The sequence below is a fragment of the Vulpes vulpes genome, chromosome 15 (assembly GCF_048418805.1).
Source record: "Vulpes vulpes isolate BD-2025 chromosome 15, VulVul3, whole genome shotgun sequence".
NCBI lineage: Eukaryota > Metazoa > Chordata > Mammalia > Carnivora > Canidae > Vulpes > Vulpes vulpes.
Window position 1 is genome coordinate 4157025 of NC_132794.1, and position 21854 is coordinate 4178878.

The following is a 21854-nucleotide window of genomic DNA, read 5'->3' on the forward strand; positions in this document are numbered from 1 at the left end:
GCAGGGGACAAGGGCAGGGACACACTGCTCCCAGCCCTGCACTGCCGCCCGGGGGGCCCGGAGCTCCATGGGGTTCCCCCGCCGGGCGGGGGCCGGAGCGCGTCCCCGGGCAGTCCCTGGGGCAAACTCCTCCCCCCCGCCCCCGCCCCCGCCCCAGCCGGGACCCGCCCCGCCCGGGGCCGCCGCACCTGCCCGTCCCCTCCCTCTGCCAGAGGTGACCTGGGACCGCGTTTAGGGGTGTCGCCCTGGGCACTTGGACACCGCCTCCCGGGATTAAAGCGAGAGCCGAGGAGTGCAGGGCCGAGGAAGACGAGCGCAGCGGGAGGCGGAGGAGGCGGAGGCGGAGGAGGAAGGGCGAGGGGCGGGGAGCGCCGGCCGAGCCCCGCAGGTGAGCCGCGCGCGCGGCTGGACGTGAGTGAGGCCAGGTGTGAGCAGCGCCAGCGCAGCAGGTGCGTCCTCCCGCGGGCGGGACCCTCCGGGCCGGGCCGAGCGCCCTGGGGGGGCTGGAGGGCGCGGCGCCCCCGGGACCCCTCGGTGCGCAGCTCCCAGGTCCCCGGGGCCCCACGATCGCTCCGCGCGGCCGGGACACGCTGCCCGGAGTCTCTCGCTCACTGGTGGGAGCAGGGGGTGCTCGGGGTCCCTCGGGGTCGGGCCTCTCGGCCAGAGCCGCCTCCCGGCCCAGCTGCTTCTGCGCCCCGGAGCTGGGGAGCTCGCGTGCGCCTTTATCTTGGGGGCGCAGGGGGGGACCAGGAGGACAGAGAGTGGCCTGTCCGTTTCTTTGTTTCGGGAAAATCTCTGCAGCCCCGGAGTGTTACCTGAACTCCTTCTGCTCCTTGGTTCCCTCCGGAGGTTCCGGGAAACTGGAAACTCGCTGAGATTCTGGGAGCGATAGGGCGGCGCGGCGGGGATGGGATCCCGGAGGCCCCCCACCCCGTCCCGGCCCCAACCCTGGGCGAGGAGGGCGACATCGGCTCGGCGGCGGGGACCGGCGGTGGCCATCAGAGCCAGGCGTCCTGGGCACCGGGGTCCGCAGGAGGCCGCCCCGGAGGAGCCGTCCTGACCCCCAGGGTGTGCTCCCTGCGGGGACAAGGGGACCCGGGGCGCCTGTCGGCCGTGGGCACCAGCCCGGCGGTGGGCAACCTGCCCGTGGCCCCACGGGCCCTGCACAAGAAGAGTCCAAGCGACCCAAAGCCCGAGCGTCCTCTCTGCAGAGGGCCCTTGCCTGCCCAGAGCCCTGAGCCCGCCCTGAAGCCGGCTGCGCCTCCCCAGGGCACAGCGCATTGGTCCAGAATTGCAAAGCCCAAATGCCTTTTCCAAGACACAGGCAGCGGCCCGCCGGAGAGGAATCCTAGTGGCTCCTAGTGGTTCCCCGCCCCAGGTCCACCCAGTGGGCAGGTGGCACCCACCGCTGGGCCCTGAGACTGCGGCCTCTGGGTTCCAACTCGGGCAGTGGTTGAGGGACTTAGGATGAGGACACCCCCCGGGGGGCGAGCTGAGCCTTATGGTCACCGTCCTGGCAGCTGTAGAGGGTCACCGAATCATGGAAAATTGTAAGGGCTGCCAAGCGGAGTTCCAAGGTGTTTAGGAAACTCGAAGTGAGAGCAGGCTTGTTGACTTAGCCGGGGAGGTTGGGAAGGTTCTCCAGGAAGCGAGGCTGTCGCCAGCCTCCCCTGAAGGCGAGTGGCCGCTGGGAGTGTGGGCAGAGATTACCCAGGCCCAGGAACCTGGGGGCGCAGGCCCCCATGGAGCCAGGCTGGGCCAGGTGATGGAGGAGACTCCCCCTAAGTCACTGGGGAGCTGCTTCCCTTCCTCCAGCTTTTCCAGGGGTGAGGGCTGCCTCCCCGCCCCCAGCACAGCAGGAGGTTGGGGTTATCTAGGAAGGCAAGCTTGCAGAACTGGGGGAGTCCTCACTGGTGCCTGGAGATCCATTCAACACCTTCCTCTCCGTATTTGTTTTTAGTTTTTAAATATCAATGGGTGGGCTGCATGGGCCTTCACCAGTCCAGCCCAGCAGCTTTGCTCTTCCGCATTTCCAAGGTCAGGCTTCTCCTAGCAGGGCTGTGCTGTCGCCAGAGCCCTGGAGGTGGCCTGGAACCCTGGGCTTGCCCAGGGGCTCAGTCACTGGAATGGTAGGAGAAAATGTGGCCGCGTTAGTATTATAATAACAGCAAAGGTGGATGAGGCACCTTCTTCCAGCCAGGTGTCATTCCAAACTCTTGATAACATCCTTTGCTTAGTTGTGAGTTAACTGAGGCAGAGAAGCAAGATCCTCGCCCAGGGTCCTGTAACCCATGGGAAGCCCTAAGGGTGAAGCCTGGCGGCCAGGCTCCGTAGGGCTGTGGCTGGTCTTGTGACCTCCTTTTCCTCTGAGAGATTGGAATGTCTCAGGTACAGGTACCTGGATGGAGCACTAAGGGAACTGAGAAAGGGACCCAAGGGACCCAAGGAATCCTCAGGCCGAAGGGGTGTGCTGGTGCGCTGGGCTGGTTCCCCCTGCCCAGACAACGGAGCACCTGCCTACAGCCACCCCCCGCCCCCCCGCCGGGTTCTGTGCTGAATCTTCCAGAGTGACAGGGCAGAAGGGTCTGGGACTCCTCGGTAGGGCGGTGTAGACAATTGAGCTCCTTGGAGCAATGAGGGACAAGAGTCAGATGAAAATATCCAGTAGACGGTGTAGCCTAGACACACACGACGGGCCTCCCAGGAAGTGAACACCAGGAGTCCAGGCTGGTGGCTCTCACTCTTTCCACCCAAACCTGTGTCAGGAGTCCCAAGAGAGCTTCATAATAATATGGGGTCCTTGCACCCGTTCCAGTCGCTGCATCAGATTGGCAGTGGAGCTCACTTCTCTATTTTTTTAAGCCCTCCAGAAAATCACAGATTTGGGGGGACCAGAGTCAAGTCCAAGCCTTGGCAATGGAAGCAGAGAGGAAATGGACTGGGTCAATTTAGTGGCCGATCAGTTTTGGTTAAGGACGGGAAGCTGGCCTGCTGGTGAGGAGGGTGAATTGGGGGGTGGGTGCATCTAGAGAGGCACTCAGGGTCTCCGTGCTTTCTGAGCTTTCTGACCTCTGTTTGCTCCCACTGCTCAGGGTCTCCGGGAGTCATCCTGCCCCCCCACACTGCTAAGCCTTTGCTGCTCATCTTTCCCCCTCCTTTCCAGGGCACCCGTGGGGACCCCCTGATGTTGGATCTGCCCCAGGACAGGCTGGTGGCTTCCGGGGATGGAGGAGGGAGGCTCACACCCCTCTGTGCTGTTGACCGTCCCGGCCCCAACTACATATGGAATCCCGGCGAGTAGCAAAGGGCTTGGCTGGTCAAACAGGCAGTTATAGGGGACAACGTAGAGGCAAAGCTTGCAGTCAGGAAGGAGAAGAGCCAGCCTGAGATTTGGTCTGTCCCAGCCTCCAGACAGTGGTCGGGAGCCGAGGGACTCGGACCGGTGGAAATGTCACAGTCAACCTTAGAAACACGGAGGGAGAAAGAGGTGGAGGGTGTGGGCAGTTACTTGGATTGTGAACAGTGTGGACTTCGAAGAGGGAAGGTGGCTCAAAGTCACACTTGTCGAGGTGAGTCCGGGAGGAGGAGGACAGGGCTTGCTCTGGGTGAGAACTCCAGGCATTCTGCTGGTGTGGACGGAGCCCAGCCATGAGGCGCCTCCCGGGCTGTGTGTGCAGGAAGGTGAGGGTACAGAGATGTGATAAGAAAGCACAGAATGTTTGAAGGGCACCAAGTGTTGGCAGGTGCCGGCTGCTGAAGTCTGGAAGCTCCTGGAAGTTCATGCAAATGCAGAATTGACAGAAGGATCGGGAGCTCAAATGGAACTGAGAAGAGGCGATGGCATCCAGCTCAACAGAGAAATATTTTCCAGTGAGAGCTGAACTGGAAGATAAAACGGCCCAGGTTGCACGTGGGCACGAGACCTGGTGCCAGAGGCCCTCCCGGCCACCACTCCCAGGGCACCACACCTGACCTCATGTCAACTCTCGATCAGACTCCGGGCACACAGAGCCCCTGTTTTCTAGGGACGTCGGGTTTGGAGTTCGTTTTGCGAGTGTCTCATCACAGGCGATAAAAGACCGTCCTGCCTGGCCCCCGACCAAACTCAGTTCTGTTCTAGAATATACTCGGATAAAATACGCGCGGATAGCCCACCTTCCGGAAACATTGGATCAAATGTTTCTCAGTTTGGAGAACTCTGTTCTTTCCAAGGCAACTGGTGGACACTTACACCTGCCTTGTTGGAAATGTGGTTTTCCTGGGTTGAGTTGAACCTGCCTTTCTACCACTGAGATCCTGCTTTCTTTCGCCCTTTGGATGTACACAGAATAAACTGAATCTCCTTTGCACGTATTCGTCCCTTTGATACACCAGCAGGTAAAAGCTTAGTTGCCGTCGTGATGTTATTAGCGTGTGCCATCGCGTGTCGGCCCCGGCGCTGGAAGCAGACACACTCGTTCCTTGGAAACAACCTTGTTTATTGATCATCCCATTCCACGGATGGGCCCCGGGCAAGGTCTTTAGCCCTTAGCACAGCCTGGGACTCCTCCCTCCCGGAGGGACCTGGGCACCTCTCCAGCCGGCATGCCACATTAGGTATGCAGTCAGTTTTGTGCACCTGCGCCTCTGAGGTCACCCACATCCCCACCTTGGAGGCTGGTTCTGTCCAGGTGCGGGCTTCCCAGCCTGCTCTCCTCTCTCTCTCTCTCTCTGTCTCTCTCTCTCATATTCCATCTTACTCATTTGGCTTCTGGAACTCGAAAAATATCAGAACACTTTTTTTGTATGCTACAAAGCTTAGCTTGAAAGAAAGAAAGAAAGAAAGAAAGAAAGAAAGAAAGAAAGAAAGAAAGAAAGAAAAAAGGACCCGACCCAATTCCTGGCCTAAAAAGTTTGTAATCTCACTAGGACAATGGGGCATTCATAGAAAGAGAAACCTGGAAGATGCGGGCAGTACCTCTCCGAGGTGATGTCTCTGTCTCTGTCTGTCTCTCTCATCCCCGTGTGAATCACTGCGCAGGCCTCTCGATCGCTTGTCTTATATTTGTTTACGTGGAACTGTCGCTTGCACCCTCCAGTGTCCGATAACCGGCACCTAACCTCGCTTGGTATCCGCAACAGGATAGGAGAGCATCTTTGCATATCCTGTGATTTTATGCCCTGGTTGGGGTGTAGGCAGCTCATAGCGATCGTTTGTTTATTGGACAGGGAGCGTCTATTGGTGTTTGCTTCGGGGATTGAAGGAGGCGGACAGGGGTCAAGGAAGGTAGGGCCTCGCCGTCTTGTCACACCTCCTCATGCCTCCTCACACCCCCGGCGTCTTGAAGGTGCTCAGTGGGGCTCGGGGCAACAGCAAATGCATGATAGAGGTGCGTGGTGGGGTCCACGGGGACCCCGTTATGAGGAATAATACCCCGGGGCCCCCTGGATGGGAGTCCGGGTCGATGAGATGGATCATTTGCATTGGTTGGGTGGTTTTCAAAGTACCTCTCCAGCAAATGCTTTCAGAGATCCCCAGAGAAAAGACTGTTCTTGGTTTGGAAGAGCTTCGTCATGTCATGGGGGGTGGGTGGGTGGCAGGCAGGGGCCCCGCAGGTGCTCGGGATGACTCAGCTCTCTGAAAAGAGAGCCCGGAGTGACCGAAACCAGCCAGCGTGCTGTGTGGTGTGGTGTGACTCAAGTGGGCCCTTCTGTTAGTGTTGGCACGGGAGCTGGCCGAGGGCCAGGAGGCACCAGGAGCTTTGTCACACATTTGCTCTATTGTCACTTGAAGGAAACGTGCTTTGTTAGGTCTGGCTTTCCGGAATCGAGGACAATCATCCGTGTCCTTTAAATGACAGGAAAGAACGTTCGAGAAACTGTCCTCTCTCGCTACCTCAGGCTGTCTTGCTCTGTTCAAAAAAAAAAAAAAAAAAAAAAACCAAACCAGTTAAAGAGATGTGCTTTGCTACGGAAAGACTCGGGGTTTTGTGTCTGTTTTGTTCTGTGCGGGTGTTGTGGTTTGTGTGTGTGCGTGGTTTTGTGGTTTGTTTTTTGTTTTTTTCACACAACATTATTCATGTAAATGCCTGTTTGGAAGATGAACGGGACGCAGCGGCCTCCTGGTCATTTCGGACGGCGGTGCTTCTTGTAGGTCCAGTCCCAGAGTGAGACACTTCCCCTTCCTTGCTTTCGGGCCCGAGGAATTACAGGCAGCTCGACTCCCGTCTTCTGTTCCAAAGTCCGCGGAGGCCGGTCTGGGCGCGCTGGGTGTTTCTGGTTCCACGGTTTTGCGGGTCAAGGGATCTCTGGATGAGACAGGCTTATCCTGCGATTACTTCTGGGTCCTGCGGCGTTTACTGGACAATTCGCAGCGGCGGTCGCCTGCGCTCCTTCCTTCCTTGGCTACCTGGCCCCTCGCTGTCGGGGATCGCGAGGGAATAGGAAGCGTGGATTTTGAGCGTTGACCCATCATCCCCTTCAGAGGGCTCTTAACCGGGTAAAGCCGCCAGGAGGATCGAATTTTCATTTCCTGAAACTTCACCCCAAATCTATAACTGGTGAGCTAGCTCAGAGGCACGGGGAGCTGGAGACCGGAGGGCTGAGAACGTGTGTTCAGGCGGGACGCTTCGGGAAGCAACGTCAGGGACGTGCTGTGAGGGTCTCCCCTGCTTGGACCGGAGGGGAGTGGAGGGGGGGGTCCTGTCTTGATGGCGAGTCTTAGATAGAGCCCCCGTCCTTCAAGGAGTGGACATCGGACAGGTGTCTTCATATGCGATGTATGTGATGATCACACCGTTTAAAGGCTTACACGAGGATCCTCTCACCTGTATAAGGGTCACTTTTCTTCATTCCCAGAAAAGTGTTGACCTTTTTTAAAAACTTAAAAAAGCCTCAAAGCTATCAATACGAACTCATTCTTTTTTTTTTTTTTTTTTTTTTAAAATCTGAGTGGGCTCCATGCCCAACGTCGAGCCCAACACGGGGCTTGAACTCATGACCCTGAGACCAAGACCTGAGCTGAGATTGAGAGCCGGACGCTCAACCGACCAGGCCACCCCGGTGTGCCTCATTCTCGTATCTTAGCTTCACGTGAAAAGTAAATAAATGACCTGGTGCATTTTTATTGCGACTTGTTCCTTGAGGTTTCCCAAGATTAAAAAGCCATACTCACATTTTTATTTATAGCAAGCCAATGTGGGGGTTTTTTGTGTGTGTGTGGGGGGGGGGGCGTTGTTTGTTTTTAGTTTAACGAGTCCAACAACCATTGTGCTCACGAGGTGCAAGGCAGTGAGTGGGCCGGAGCTGGTCCTGTTGCATGTAGCTCCCAGTGGACTTGGGACTTGGGGAGAAGTGCCAGATGCAAATCTGCAAACCTGCAAATGCGTCCTATCGGTCACCTCCTTCCCTACCCCCTTGGAGGCCACAGTTATCAGCTTTACAATCACCTTTATTTAACAAAAATGTCAGCAGCCCTCACCGTATGCCAGGCACCAAGAGTACATTGGTATCAACTCATTTCACACCCCAACGACCCTGCTCTTATCTCCTTTTGCAGACGAGAGCACAGAGGCCTGGGAACATTTAACCGGCCTGCCCTAGGCCCCAGGTCCCAGAGGTCATGGGCTCAACCCCCGCACTGTGCTGCCCTTTGAGCACCTACTGTGCGCCAGGCACTTGGCAGGTGCTAGGAAGCCCAGAGCCTTCTCATCGGGAATGTGGTCTTGTGGGTGGAAGGTTTGGAAGGCCGTATCCTCGAGTCTTCTTTGGTCACTCGGAGACAGCAGGGAGGGGCGGAGAGAAACCCTCCGTGAGCACCCGGAGGGCGAGGGTGATGCCTCGATGGGGGTTTTACTATAAAGCATTCCATGTTGATGGTTTTTCTAGAAATTACCGTTAACTGTTCACAAACATCTGCAAACAACAGAGCCTTCTTTTCATTCCCACTAACCTTAGAAACTGTCAAAGAAACTGGTTCGTTCTGGAATGTTTTCTTCTCTGGGTTTGGGGTAGCACGTGACTTAGTGGGTGCATGTGGGTGAGCTTTATGGAATTTTGTTACACATGTTTATTAAGAAGTGGGAGATTCCATACGGCTTATTTAGAAAGAAACGTGTGGCCTCCATCTGGTACTAAGTTCTGGACCACTTGCTGCATGGTGGGAGCGTCCCCCTCGTCCCCGTGGGTGGGAAGCTTCCCCTCGTCCCGGTGGATAGGAACCTTCCCCTCATCCCTGTGGGCAGGAGCCTCCCTCTCATCCCATGGGTGGGAGGCTCCCCCTCGTCCCGTGGGTGGGAACCTTCCCCTTGTCCTGTGGGTGGGCACCTTCCCCTCGTCCCTGTGGGTGGGAGCGTCCCCCTTGCCCCGTAAGTGGGAGCATCCCCCTCCGTCCCCGTGGTTGGGTGCCTCCCCTCCGTTCCCCATGGGCAGGAGTCTTCCCCTCGTCCCATGGGTGGGCACCTTCCCCTCGTCCCTGTGGGTGGGAGCCTTCCCCTCACCCCTTGGACCCTCTGCAGGAGGGAGCAAGGAGGGATGTCTCGTGGGATGCTGTTGCTCACCTGGAGCATGAGCCGGACCCACCTGGACCCCCTGGTTAAATCCTCACCCGAGCGAGACCGTGCCCAACTCCACATCCATGTCCATCCCAGAATCAGAGAGGCTCGGGCACTGGCGTGATGACACTGCCAGGAAGTGTCAGTGCCATGAGGTGACCCCAGGTCTTTGCCCACCCTTCCCCTCCCTTGACCTTGATGGTCTGTGAGTCACTTTGTGCTTCACGTCCCCGGGTCCCCTGTCGCCAGAGGCAGCCCGCGGACGTCTTGGCCCCGGCGAGAGCTGAGCTAAGTACAGCGGCCCCGGCCTTGAATGCAGGCAAGCACCCAGCTCCTTCCGCGAGCGTTGGGTGGGGCAAAGGCAGGTGGAGGTGAGGGCCAAGGTGAGTGGGTAAAACTGCTGTTTGCTCCGAGAGAGCTAACTCTCGTCTGGAATATCTTCTGGTTCTTTCTCCACGTGTCTCCTAAATATTAACCGGTCTCGAAATAATACAGTCTTATCATTCTTTCTTCTAGGTCATCTCGAACGTCCCAAATCTTTGCCATTACCTGATGCTGCTGATAAAATCAAGATGGCCTTAAACTCAGTAAGTGGTTAATTATTACTCTCCCAGTCTTCTCTGTTTCCTTATTCCTGCTGTTATTTTCCAAAGCGTCCGTTGGGCAGCATTTTAAGAGCTGGCTGCGGGGCTGCGTGTGCCCCGTGGACGCTGGTCCGGGCTCTCTCTCTGGGGCGGGTGGGCGGGTGGGAGTGGGTCAGGGTGCAGACAGACCCAGAGCTGTCGGGTGGGTGTGGGGTGTGTGCACTGCTCACCTGGGCCCCTCCTCTTCCTGCCCTGCAGGTGAGTTTCGGGGTGAGCTGTGGCGACAACCAGGGGCAGAAGGGTGTGGGGAGTAAGTCCCAAGGCGGAACAGGTGTGGGGGTCACCGCCGGCCGGCAGACCCCTGTGCAGCCCCTGTGCAGCCCGACGTCCTGATAAAACCGGGGGAGGCTACCCCTCTCCCCGGACGCCCCCCGACGTCCCCCCGCAACAACGCTGGGGGCAAATGCAGTCCCTCTGCTCCCTATTCTATCTCACCGACTCATCTCCCCGGGGATGCGTGCACGCGGTACAGAGTCGCGGTTCCTAACCAACAAGATTTTCCATATCTCGGATCTGGAAAACGGACCTTTTGCTTTTCCCTCTTTAGCAGTTGCTGGTTTTTATTTTCACTGGATCCATTTTAAAATTCCTGTCCATTGCCCCGGGGCTTCGCTGGGACAGACGCTGTGCTGCCACGAGCTTTCCCGGGTGGGACGGCGTGTTCTTAGACGCTTCCGATAGAGACCAAACACATGCTCTAGGTTTTTTTTTTTTTTTTTTTTTTTTTTTTTTTGGCCTTCGGTGGCCTGTTTAGATGAGAGATTACACTGTTTCCCTCTCTGTCCACTGCTCTGGTTCAGAGTTACGGTCTTTGGACTCGTGAAGGAGAGCACCGGTGAGTTATTAAGCAGAGGTGAACTGCGGCAGCCCGCACGCGGCTCCGGCTCCGGCTCCGGCTCCGGCTCGTTCCCGTATAATCTTGCTTCCCGGGAGGCCCCATTTAAAATGCTAAGCGGTGCCTGGGCTCAGAACCCGGGTCCTACCCGAGACCCCGCTCAACAAGAAGCAGGAGGAGAAGTGAACGAGGGGAAAGAAGTTTGAGGGTCCCCCAGAGAGGACGGCCCAGCTGGTGGGCGATGGGGGAGGGCGGGGGGGGGGGGCGGCTCGCAGGTGCAGCCAGAGGAGGCAGCGTTTACCTGGGCAGAGGGCGAGGGGGAGGGTGTTCCAACAAGCTGCACCTCTGCAGCTGGGGCCAGCCGCTTCCACTTCGTGCGCACAGACCCAGCGCTCCCCTCGGAACTGGCTCGTTGCAGCAGGACTCCTGTGCACACGGTTCAAGGGTCCCCCGGTAAATGGTGACACATCGCCTAAGGGAGGACGAGGTGGAAAAGGAACTTTTAGAATAACATGGATAGCATGAGCCTTTAGGTAACTTCTTAACCTCTATCACGCACGCTCCTCCCTGCAAAATGCGTCTGTCCCTCCAACCTGCATCATCCGAGGGGGTGTGGCCCGGTTTCCAGGAGGCAGTGAACACAGGCTCACATCCGGACCTCTACACAGTTTTTTTCTTTTTTTTCTTTTCTTTCCTTTCCTTTTTTTTTCTTTTACTTTCTTTTATATCATTTCTTTTTCTTTTTTTTTTTTTTTTTTACTAAATCTCGGTATTGATCATTCACTTTATTTCAAAGTAGTTTATTTATCTCTGTTTCCAAAAAAAAAATTAGTTAACAAACACACACAAAAACTGTTGACACTTTTTTTTTTTTAAGATTTTATTTATTTATTCATGAGAGACAGAGAGAAAGAGAGAGAGGCAGAGACACAGGCAGAGGGAGAAGCAGGCTCCACGCAGGGAGCCCAACGTGGGACTCGATCCCGGGTCTCCAGGATCACACCCTGGGCCGAAGGCAGGCACCCAATGGCCGAGCCACCCAGGAATCCCCAAAAACTGTTGACACTTATTGAAAGTTCTGGTTAGTTCTTGGTCTAGGTGATTTCAGTGTTTGAACCCGAGGGGAACCTGCAGCAGCTTTTCAGCACCTTGTCCAAGTGTGATGGATGCACACCTAACCTCTGGGGTAATTGGGGTTTCCTAGCACTCACCTTCTCTTTCATCGTTTAGGGGTCACCACCAGGAGTTGGACCTTACTATGAAAACCATGGATACCAGCCCGAGAGCCTGTACCCCCCACAGCCTGCCACGGCCCCCAGAGCCTACCCGGTATATCCGGCCCCGTACTACCCGCCTGCAGTGCCCCAGTACACCCCGAGGGTGCTGACGCACACTTCGACACCTGCCATCCACACGCAGCCCAAGTCCCCGTTGGGGACGGGGTGCACCGCAAGTAGGACCCTTTTGTGTTTTTTTCCTACAACAGCACCAGCGCTGGGGTCTGCCTTCCCCAGGGGGCTCTGTCGCTGACTGTCCTTCCTCTGCGGGGGCTGGTCCCGCACCCTTCCCCTCTCCCTCGCTGTCACAGCTGTCACTGCCCCTGTCACCTCCAGCCTGGGGCCCTGTGAGGGCTGCCAACCCGCAAAGCCCTTCCTTCACTTTCCTTGACCACCCGGGGTGGTCTTCCGAGCCGGGCCTCTGCCCGTTCTTGCCAATGAAGGGTAAGCTCCAGGGCAGGGATCCTGTACCCCCCTCCCTTTCTTTGTGGCATGGTCCCCTGGCTACAGCAAGTCATGTTTAAGATGCTGGACGAGGGCGTGGTGCTCAGCCAGTGAAGCGGCTGGTGTGGTTGGCGCACACGGAAATAGGTCTCGAATTCAAGGATCTCACGGGCAGAGTGCAGTGCGTAGCGCAGGGCGAGGGCTCCCAGGACTGATCCCCTCAATGCCACGTGCTTCCTTCTGACTCTCTCGTTCATCTCCTTTCTTCCTGCAGCCCTCCCAGCTCGTTGTTTTTGTTTTATTATTTTTTTAAGATGATTTATTTTAGAGAGAGCACTTGGAGGGAGAGAATGGAGAGCAGAACCCCCCCAACCGAGCGTGGAGCCCAACGTGGGGCTCGATCGTATGACCCTGAGACCGTGACCTGAACCCAAACCAAGAGTCAGATGCTCAACCCACTGAGTCACCCAGGGTTCCCACCCTCCCAGCTTTGACTGCGGGCTAGGGGAAGGGTGAAGAACTGCCCAGGGAAACCAGTATAGCTGGTACCAGTACCAGCCACTGAACGGTTACCATTTTTGTTGACGATGTTTTTATTTTATTTTGCAAGCTCGTGTGTACACGCAGCTTGTACAGTCAAAGAGCAATAGCGAAGTGAATCTCCACACGCCCCCAGCACATCGTAAAGCATGGAAATGAGTCCTTAACACCTGTGCTGCCTAAAGTCCCGGCATGCCCCTCCCCAGGCCCCGGCAGCCCTTAACCAGCGCTGTCACCCTTAGTCCTGCCCGACACTCACCTTTGCAAACGGCTCCTGGTCCTTCCTTCTCTTCCATAATCTCTACTCTCATTCATTCCCTCATTTCCTACCCTTCAGTCTTCCTCCTTCTTTCCTATGTGGTTCCCTCTTTCCCTCCATTGCTTGCCATCTCCAGGTTTTACCCCTGGAAGACTTGGGGATGTAGGAGTCAGGCAAGTGGGCTCCTCTTGTCTGCCTGGGTAGGACGGTCACTAGTATGGATTCCACCCTCTCAATGTACTAACCTCAAGAGGGGACTCTTGGTTTCTGACCATTGCCCCCCCCCCTTTTTTAGGACTTTATTTATTCATGAGAGACACAGAGAGAGAGGCCAAGACACAGGCAGAGGGAGACGAAGCCTCCCTACAGGGAGCCCAATGTAGGACTCGATCCCAGGACCCTGCAGGTTGAAGGCCGACACTCAACCACTGAGCCACCCAGGTGTCCCAATCAATAGACTAGTTTTTAGAGTAATTTTAGGCTTGGAAAATTGAGGAAAAATTGAGTCCTGAGTTCCCACATAGCCTTTCATTCACCCCCCAAGGTTTTCCCATCATCTTGCCTTAGGGTGCTACACTTGTTGCAATCGATGGACTGATGATGTGGATACATTATTATTAACTAAAGTCCATAGTTTTACTTTAGGATCACATTCCTAGTACATTTTGCAGCTTTTTTGACAAATGTGTAAAGACACGTGCAGTGCCCTCAAAATCCCCTGAGGCCCGCCCATTCATCCCCCCCTTATTCCCCCAACACGTGGCGACCACCGATCTCCATCGTTCTGCTTCTTCCAGAACGTGGTGTGGTGGGAATCGTGCCGCACACAGCCACACATAGTGTCAGGGCCTTGGCAGTGTCTAGCGAGTTACTCACGAAGCACAAATCCAGAAGAACCCATCGGGAGTGCCAGGGCCACCCCGGGCCTCACTGTATCTGTTTGCTATGGCAACGGTCCCAAATGTTTCACAACGAGTCCCCTCGCCTATACATCCTGAGGTCTGGGTTTTGGAAAACTGAAGGTCAGCGGTCTGTGAGGCAGGTCGTTGGCCCTGGACGTGGTAGGGCTGCATCAACAGACTAAATTGAGGATGATGAGGGTGCACGAACAGTATGTCGTAGTGAAATGCAACAGGAGCACGACTGCAAATCATGACCCGGCGTGGACTGAGCAGACCCTGATGGCAGGTGCCCGTCCACCAAAAGCAGGGTCGGGGCTTCCCACTGCCTACGTGCTCCTAGGGAGAGCTGGGCAGACGGCCGTACGCTCAGTGAGAGGTTAAAAATGCTTAATTTAATAGCTTTTAGCTCACCAAGTGTGTTATTTTATCCCAGATAAAATACGCAGGAAACCCCCTACTCCCCTCCAACGGAAGAGATCGTCCTTGGCGAGTGAGTTCCAAGGAATTTAGAATTTAGGATTTCCCCCGTGAGCTTCCCCTGCCACTCCACCCAGCTCAGCCCTGACACGTAATCACCAGAGGTCTGGTTCTGATAACGAGGCTTTCAGTGTCACCTGGCCCTCCTCAGACCAGTGGCCTCCGCCTCAGCAGTGCACCTGTTACGACTGTAAATTCACACCTCCCCTCTCCCAGCGGAACTGAGCTCCTGGTAAGGAGGGCCAGGAAAGTGGTTAGCGGACTCCCAGGCGATCCCTGAGCCTGCTGCAGTTCCAGAACATGCTCACCCAGAGGTGAGCCCAGTGGGCGGCTTGGAGCCCAGGCGGGTGGGTCAGCCCCGTCCACCTGTGTGCAGAAGCACAGATGCGTACAGGGGGTGGCCGGCCTCCCCGCACACTCTGGGACACCTACCTACAGGGTGTCCTGCTGTAAATTGAGGGGCTGTTGAGGGTCTGTTGAATGCCCCCACCCCCCCACCCCACCCCGGCCTCTCCACCTTTCTCCTCTGAGGAGGGCTCGCAGGAGCTGCCCTGTAGGAACTGCCGGGTGTGGTGTGTCTGGCGCTGCTCTCTGAACCTTGATACGGCGTTTGGTTCACACGCTGACCAACAGTGACCTGGCGGTGTGTTTTGACTAGAGAGCATGGGTGACTTTCTCCAAATGACGTTACTCTTGGCTGAGGTGTGAGCCCAGTGCTCCTGCCTCAAACCAAAGGGCCGATGTCAGCACTGCCGGTGGAACATTCTCGCCCCCCGTGGAATGTTCCATTCCACTCCATGGGGGGCGAGAATGTTCCACAGCTGCCCTCTCCGGTAGGGCAGCCCCTGGCCGCACGTGACTGCTGAGCTTTGGAATTGACATAATGACCTTTAATGAATAGCTACTCAGTACGTTTCATGATAAGTAATCGAAGTGCAAACAGACGTACGTGGCTGGTGGCTGTCGCTGGGACTCTGTGGGTCGGCGGCATCCACTCCCTGAACTGTCTTGGGTAAGACGATTTATTCTACCTTGAGGCCATAGTTTGGGGGCATTATGGCTGTTTTCCTATGCCTGGAATTACCAAAAACAAGGTACTTTCCCAAGTTTTAGGCGATGTTCTACATTAATCATGTATTTGACTATTCTAAGACCAGACATTTAAAAAAAATTATTTATTTATTATTTATTTATTTATTTATTTATTTGAGAGAGAGAGACAGAGAGCACACACGCATGTAGTAGGGAGCCCAGTGCAGGGCTCGATCTCACGACTCTGAAACCATAACCTGAGAGGAAACCAAGAGTCGGAGGCTTCACTGACTGACGGCACCACCCAGGCGCCCTTAAGACCATGGCTTTTTAAAACTTAACGTAAGGGTAGGTTACTTCATATCATGGCTTCAAAAAGCATGAAACTGGGACCCCCGGGTGGCTCAGCGGTTGAGCATCTGCCTTCGGCTCAGGGCGTGACCCCGAGATCCTGGGATCGAGTCCCGGATTAGGCTCCCTGCAGGGAGCCTGCTTCTCCCGCTGCCTGTGTCTCTGCCTCTCTCTTTCTCTGTGTCTCTCATGAATGAACAAATGAAATCTTTAAATGAAAAATTCAAAGTCTCATTTCTCACTGTATGAGAAATTACTGCTTGACATGCTGTACTATCCAAGTGGCGGGCACCGTTGGAGAGCGTGACTTTGAGCAAACGCTGCCGCTCCACGGTGTGCTCCCCCCTCCCTTTCCTAGAGACTAAGAAAGTGCTGTGCATCACCGTCGCCCTGGGGACCATCCTGGCGGGGGCAGCTGTGGCCGCGGTCCTGCTCTGGAAGTTCAGTAAGTGTGGGAAGGGGGCCGAGGCTTCGTGGGGGGCCCTGCCCTCTCTCTGCTTCCTGCAGTCTCTCCCATCAAACCAGCTGTCTTCTCTTCCCCTCTGTTCGGTGACAGGGAGGACCCCTCTCACCCGATCTCCTTGTCTGGGTTGTTAGGAGTCACTTGCGTGCATCATCCTCATCTGTGGGTGGTCAGCACCCCGTGATGTTGGTGGCGGGGTGACACACGCCGTGGTGACACACTTTGGGTAGATCCGGGGCGCTAGGTGCTTCCTGGCACTGGTGAGCACAGACTCCCCGCCGTGCAGCCACACCCATCCCCTGGATCTCAGCGTGCCGTGTCACCTGCTACGTGCGGGGGCGAGCCTTGCCTGTGCCACCTCGTTAACCACAGCCCGGCTTCTTCCACCAGAGCAGGGCACTACAGGCTCATGGAGTTTAAGGACCACAGGAGTCACCTGTGTGGCAGACAGGAGGTGGGGTACTATCCAAGTCCAAGGCCCCGGGCCCTCCTGGAGGTGATGCTGCGGGGGCTCCTGTGGCTGCCAGCCCTGCCTCCCTTGCTATCCACCATGGCGAGGACACATCTGCTCCTTATTAAACCAAAGGGGGGGAAAGGTTCTTCTCTCCTGTTGCTTCGGGGCCCAGAGAGTGGTCTCTGGAACTCGCGGCAGGTGCGTGAAGTTTGCTCGGTGTCTCTCGGGCTGACCGGTCTCCCTCCCGTCTCTCTGCAAGTGGAGGACAAGTGCTCGGTGTCCGGGATAGAGTGCGGCAGCTCGGGGACCTGCATCAGCCCCTCTCAGTGGTGCGACGGGGTCCTGCACTGCCCCAGCGGGGAGGACGAGAACCGGTGCGGTAAGTGCAGGGAGCCCCAGGCGTCCACCACCGACACTGCGGCCCCTACTGGGCACGGTGGCCGGGCCTGGGTCCGGCCCAGCCACCCGTTCGGGACCCTGAACCTTTGCTCTAACCCCAGATGAGGAGCGGGTCTCAGAGAGGCTGCGTTCCTGGCCCGGGGTCACACGGCGGTAGGAGGGAGACCGCGGGGCCCGGGCCATGCTGGCGGTGTGCGTCCGACCGGCCCAGGACGTCACCTGACAGCAACTCCTTGAGCAGAGGCTTTAAGGTGGAGGGTCGGGAGTGGCCTCTGTTATTTTCCAAGCCAGCTCGCCTTTACGGCGACGTGTATCTCTCGCCGCGGAGGTGGCCCGCCTCATTTTCCCATCACTGTTACAAGTGATTTCCAGGTTGGAGGAGCGGCTGTCCTGAGCAGGTGTCGTGCTCCTACCCACCGACGGCCACCCCCAGCGTGACTCCCACCCAGTCGGGCACCTGCCGAGGGGCCTGAACGCGGGGGGCTGCTTGCTCCCCGGCCGCCTCCGTGTCCTCTGGGTGGGCCGAGGTGGGCGAGCCAAGCGTCATCCGCCGCGTGTTTAACTGCTCTCTGCCCCTGGCGTGCAGCCCGCTTATGTGTTCTGACGAGCTTTTAGCTTGTGGTCCTCCAGCAGAACGAGGGAGCCAGCCAGGCCGACGGCTGCGCCCCCGAGTCCCGCTTCCTGCTGCGCCCTCTGACACCTTCACATGAGAACCTCAGTTTTCTAAACAGACAGAAATTTCAAAATTGTGGTGTCAGAGGGGTCACCAGAAATCGGACAAGCAGCTTTTCCTCTTCTGCCCTCAAGTGTCCCCTCACTCCTCAGGGCTTTGTTTAAACACGAGGAGGGCTGCGGCGGGCGGGGGATGGGGGTCCCCTCTCTTGTTCCGGGCCACCCCGGGTGAGGACTGCCCCCCTGCCCCTCCTCCCCACCCGGTCACGCCGCTGGCATGGGGCACGCCGCTGGGCCTGGCCGGTGGGACTCCCCGGAGAGGAAGGCTGGGCCCTGGCTCCGTGCGGCCCCTGGGGTCACCCGTGTCCCTTGAGCTGTGCCTGCGTCTGGAGCATATCCACACTTAGCAGCGACCCATGTGCTCCTTACACTTTCAACACAGCGCCCTGCCTGCGTGTCGGTGACGATGTGACCCTCCCCATTCTCTTAAGTAGGGGGCGCTGAGGTTCATAGAGCACCCTTAAGCTATCATGGGTGATGGCTTTTGGTGTTTTCATCTGTGTGCACACACGCGTGCAAGGAGAGACTCCGGCAAGACACATTTGTTCTATTTCCTGCAGACTCTCCGCCTCTTTCCTCTCTTCTTGATGTTTAAGTTGTGTTTATTTAAATACTTGGAGTTGACATCCTCAAGTAGATTGATTTCGGGAAGGACCATAGGGTGCAGGGAAAATTCAATCTCCCCCACAGTGTTCACACACACAAGCACACGCACATGCACGCGTGTGTGCCCAGGCACCAACCAATCACGCTACTTTCTCAGGAGCAACACAGACTTTTTTTTGTTTTTTGTTTTTAATTTTTATTTATTTATGATAGTCATACACAGAGAGAGAGAGAGAGAGAGGCAGAGACACAGGCAGAGGGAGAAGCAGGCTCCATGCACCGGGAACCCGACTTGGGATTTGATCCTGGGTCTCCAGGATCGCGCCCTGGGCCAAAGGCAGGTGCTAAACCGCTGCGCCACCCAGGGATCCCCATAGACGTTTTTTTCCCCTTTTTTTTCTTTAAGGTTTTAAGTGAAAAAGCAAATACGCGTGTGCGTATTTCCCACGGTCCTCATTTTCCAGTGGTCACTGCTTAGCCGACCACGCAGGCCTTGATGCCACGTCCTGAGGACCACTTCTGGTTGGGACGCGGGTCCCCGTGTTCCCCGCGGCGGCCCACCCCGTGCTCCCGTGTGTGGCTCCGGAGCCACGGGAGCTCTCTCTTCTCGGCGGACATAACACGCGTGTTCCAACCAAGGAGCACATTGGCAGGACACACGCCCCAGAAGCAAAATTGCCGGGTCGGAGCGTTTGCACATCTGTAATTGGATAGACTCACCTTAGTTGCGGTTTATGTCCTTTCCACGCTGATTATTTACATAAGACCAAGTAGATGAACATGACGTCGTGTGCGTGTTCTGCATCCCATCAGAACACGCATCTGGTGTGCTTCTAAGTCGCCCACCTCGTAGAGCAGAAATGATTCTCAATGAAATGCACGTCTTCTGGTGCTCAGGAACATCCCCCATCCCGTGGAAAGCGTTCAGATATACGTGCAGAGCGTTCTCTGCCTCGGAGCATATATATTCTCGAATATATTTATGTGCGTATTGAACGTGCGAGCGTCGTTAACATTAGTTCACTTTCTACATCTGTTGCCGTGGTTTCTGTGACCTTTACCTGTCACGAGAGAAACAAGAATGGCTCGGGGTGGCCCAGCGAGCGCGCTGTTTTGCACGCTTGAGATTGGCCGAGAGGGAAGACGTCAGATGTGCTCGCCACAGAGGAAAGCGAAGCCGTGTGCGGAGATGGGTGTGTCACCCCGCTTGATTGTGGCGCACGCGTCACGGCGTGTGCATGAATCCAAGCGAACGCCAGGCCGTACCCCTTAAGTATATACAGTGGTTCTTCATCAATTGTGCCTCAATAAAGCCAAACAATCCCTAATACTTAAAAAAAAAAAAAAAACAAACTTGAGCTTGAGACCATTTCCAGCTCATTGGCACATCCGCTGTCGTGTTTTCCCAAGTTGCATTTTTTTTTTAAGTTCTTACTTAAATTCCAGTTAGTTAACCTATAGCGGAATGTTGGTTTCAGGTGTACAGCATAGCGATGCAACACCTGGTACAACTCTGCGCTCATCACAGCAAGCGCCCTCCTTACTCCCCATCACCTACCCTAGTGAGCATTTGATGGAAGGGGAAAAAATAAATCTCTAAGAGGGCCACAAATCAAGATACAAATCAAATAGTCTCCTTTACTATCTGCTATGCCACAGTGTCAGTTTTATTTTTAGTTTTGCAATTATGTTTAATTCCAGTTATTTTTATTTTATTTTTTTAAGATTTTTAAAATTTATTTATTCACGAGAGACAGAGAGAGAGAGAGGCAGAGACACAGGCAAAGGGAGAAGCAGGCTCCCCGGAGGGAGCCTGATGCGGGACTCAATCCTGGGACCCTGGGATCATACCCTGAGCTCACCCGCTGAGCCCCCCAGGCGCCCCTAATTCCAGTTATTTTCTTTTAATTTAATGGACTTTATTTTTTAGCAGTGTCAAACGTACAGAAGATTGAGCAGAGAGTACAGACTTCCCGAATCCCCGTCCCCCACACACAGCTGCCCATTTTTGACCCCTTGCACTGGGGTATGGGGCTTCCATTTTCATGGATGAGCCAATGATTAATTAAGGACATTCTTATTAACTAAATAAGGACATTCTTATTAACTAACGGTCTTAGTTCACACTGGAGTTCGGTCTTGCCCTTGTGGACACGCGTATCGTGCATTTGCGTTTGAACAAACGTGCACTTTCCAGAAGCTCATGTGGGGGAATCAGTCTGGAGCCTCTTTAGGTTGGCTCCTGTCACTTAGTGACGTGCACTTAGGTTTTCCTCCCTGGCTTTTCCCGTCTTGGTGGCTCATTTCTCTTTAGCACCAAATAATACTCCATCATCTTGACGGGCCACAGTGTGTTTATCCACTCACGTAGCACGTGGCTAGCCTGCACGCACCTGGTATGTGGGATCGCTCATCCCGGAAGCATCAGGAAATAATCCGACCTACAGATGCTCACCTCACAGGGGATGAGCCCCCAGGTGTCGGTCCGAACGTCCAGCGAGTGGGCTGTGGCCCCAGACGGGGGGTGAGGGTGGAGAGTGTGAGGTCTGCAGTCACCAGGTCCTCATTTTATATTTTACATCACACGTAGTCCCCCCACTCAGACCTCAGAGCACGGTTTCACCCGCTTTTAGACTTTGCTTAAGTGACGTCGTGCGGGACACAGCACTCGGCAGCGTGCCCTCCCTCCTGGCGTGCTGTCATCAAGGTCGTTTATATTCATGCACGACACCTGCCGATCCTCGAGCCATACGGGACCCTGCTCTGTGGCTGCGCCCAGCTGCCCACACGAGGAGAATGCCCAGAATTCTGGACTGTGGTGACCTCCGGGGAGGGGAGAAGGCGCTGGAGTAGCGAGAGGCTTAACCTATGTTATGTCTATAATGTTTCGTTTCTTTGAACAAAAGAGCTGAGGTCGCTCGGGCAGAGCTGAGTTGCTGGATTTAGAGGTAGAGCCATGGCCCAGGGGACTTGACTCATCTCTGGGTGCACTGCCCGGATCCAGGGTGTTGGGCAGGAGGGGTCAATTTATTGTTCAAAATGATTATTTAGAAGATCATTTTAAAAAAATCCTTGATCCTATTCATTTATTTAAAAGCTTTGGGACGGCCTGGGTGGCTCCATGGTGGAGCATCAGCCTTCAGCTCAGGGCGTGATCCCGGGGTCCCTGCAGGAAGCCTGCTTCTCCGTCTGCCTGTGTCTGTGCCTCTCTCTGTGCCTCTCATGAATAAATAAATGGAATCTTTTTTAAAAAGCACCACATTAGCTTTATCAAGGTATAATTCACATGCCATAAAATTCATCCTACAATTCAGTGGCTTTTCCGTATCCACAGAGAAGTGCATCCATCACCATTTCAATTTTAGAATACTTGTACCACCTGCTCAGGGAAGCCGGAGCGGGGATCCCCCCACCCCCCCTGCCCCCCCGGCTTGTTCCATCCCCACCCGGGGCCCTAAGCAGCTGCTAATCTACTCTCTGTCGCTATGGATTTCCTACTCCGGGCGGGTCACAGAGCCTGGGGCATAGGGTGTCCGGATGCTCCACGCAGCAGAGTGTCGTCATGGCTCCCACGGCTTGGAGCGTGGGCCGGGGCCTCGCTCCTTTCCCGGCTGATGACGCTCCTCGGTATGGATGGACCACATTTTGTTCGTTCATCCGTTCGTGGCCGCTTAGGTTTTCCCACCTGGTGGCTGTTGTGAAAAACGCTGCTGCTGCACATCCGCGTGCAAGTCCTTGTCTGAACACCTGCTGTCAGTCCTTTGGGGTGGAGAGCACTTTCAAGCCGGGAAGGGATAGACCGGGGACCCCCCTCATGTGTGGTCAGCGCCCGGGGAGCAGGGGGCCTGAGGCCTGGCACCTCTGAGCCTCTGTGTCTGGGGCGGGGGTGGGGGGCGGGCGGGAGGGCC

The 21854-nt window shown here is 55.8% G+C and overlaps 1 protein-coding gene across 2 annotated transcripts in view; it reads left to right on the forward strand.

The window, feature by feature from the left end:
• The first annotated feature begins 302 nt into the window (after window positions 1–302).
• TMPRSS2 (transmembrane serine protease 2) overlaps window positions 303–21854 on the forward strand; it is a 35396-nt gene continuing 13844 nt past the window's right edge. Inside the window, exons 1-5 of one of the 2 annotated variants that reach the window (XM_025983380.2) lie at window positions 303–449; window positions 9048–9118; window positions 11241–11463; window positions 15651–15737; window positions 16469–16588. In XM_025983380.2, coding sequence (XP_025839165.1) covers window positions 9104–9118; window positions 11241–11463; window positions 15651–15737; window positions 16469–16588 — 445 coding nt within the window. In that variant the 5' untranslated portion in view covers window positions 303–449; window positions 9048–9103. Of the gene's footprint in view, window positions 450–6219; window positions 6540–9047; window positions 9119–11240; window positions 11464–15650; window positions 15738–16468; window positions 16589–21854 lie in introns of those variants that run through there. The other variant, XM_072740010.1, reaches the window with a different exon arrangement.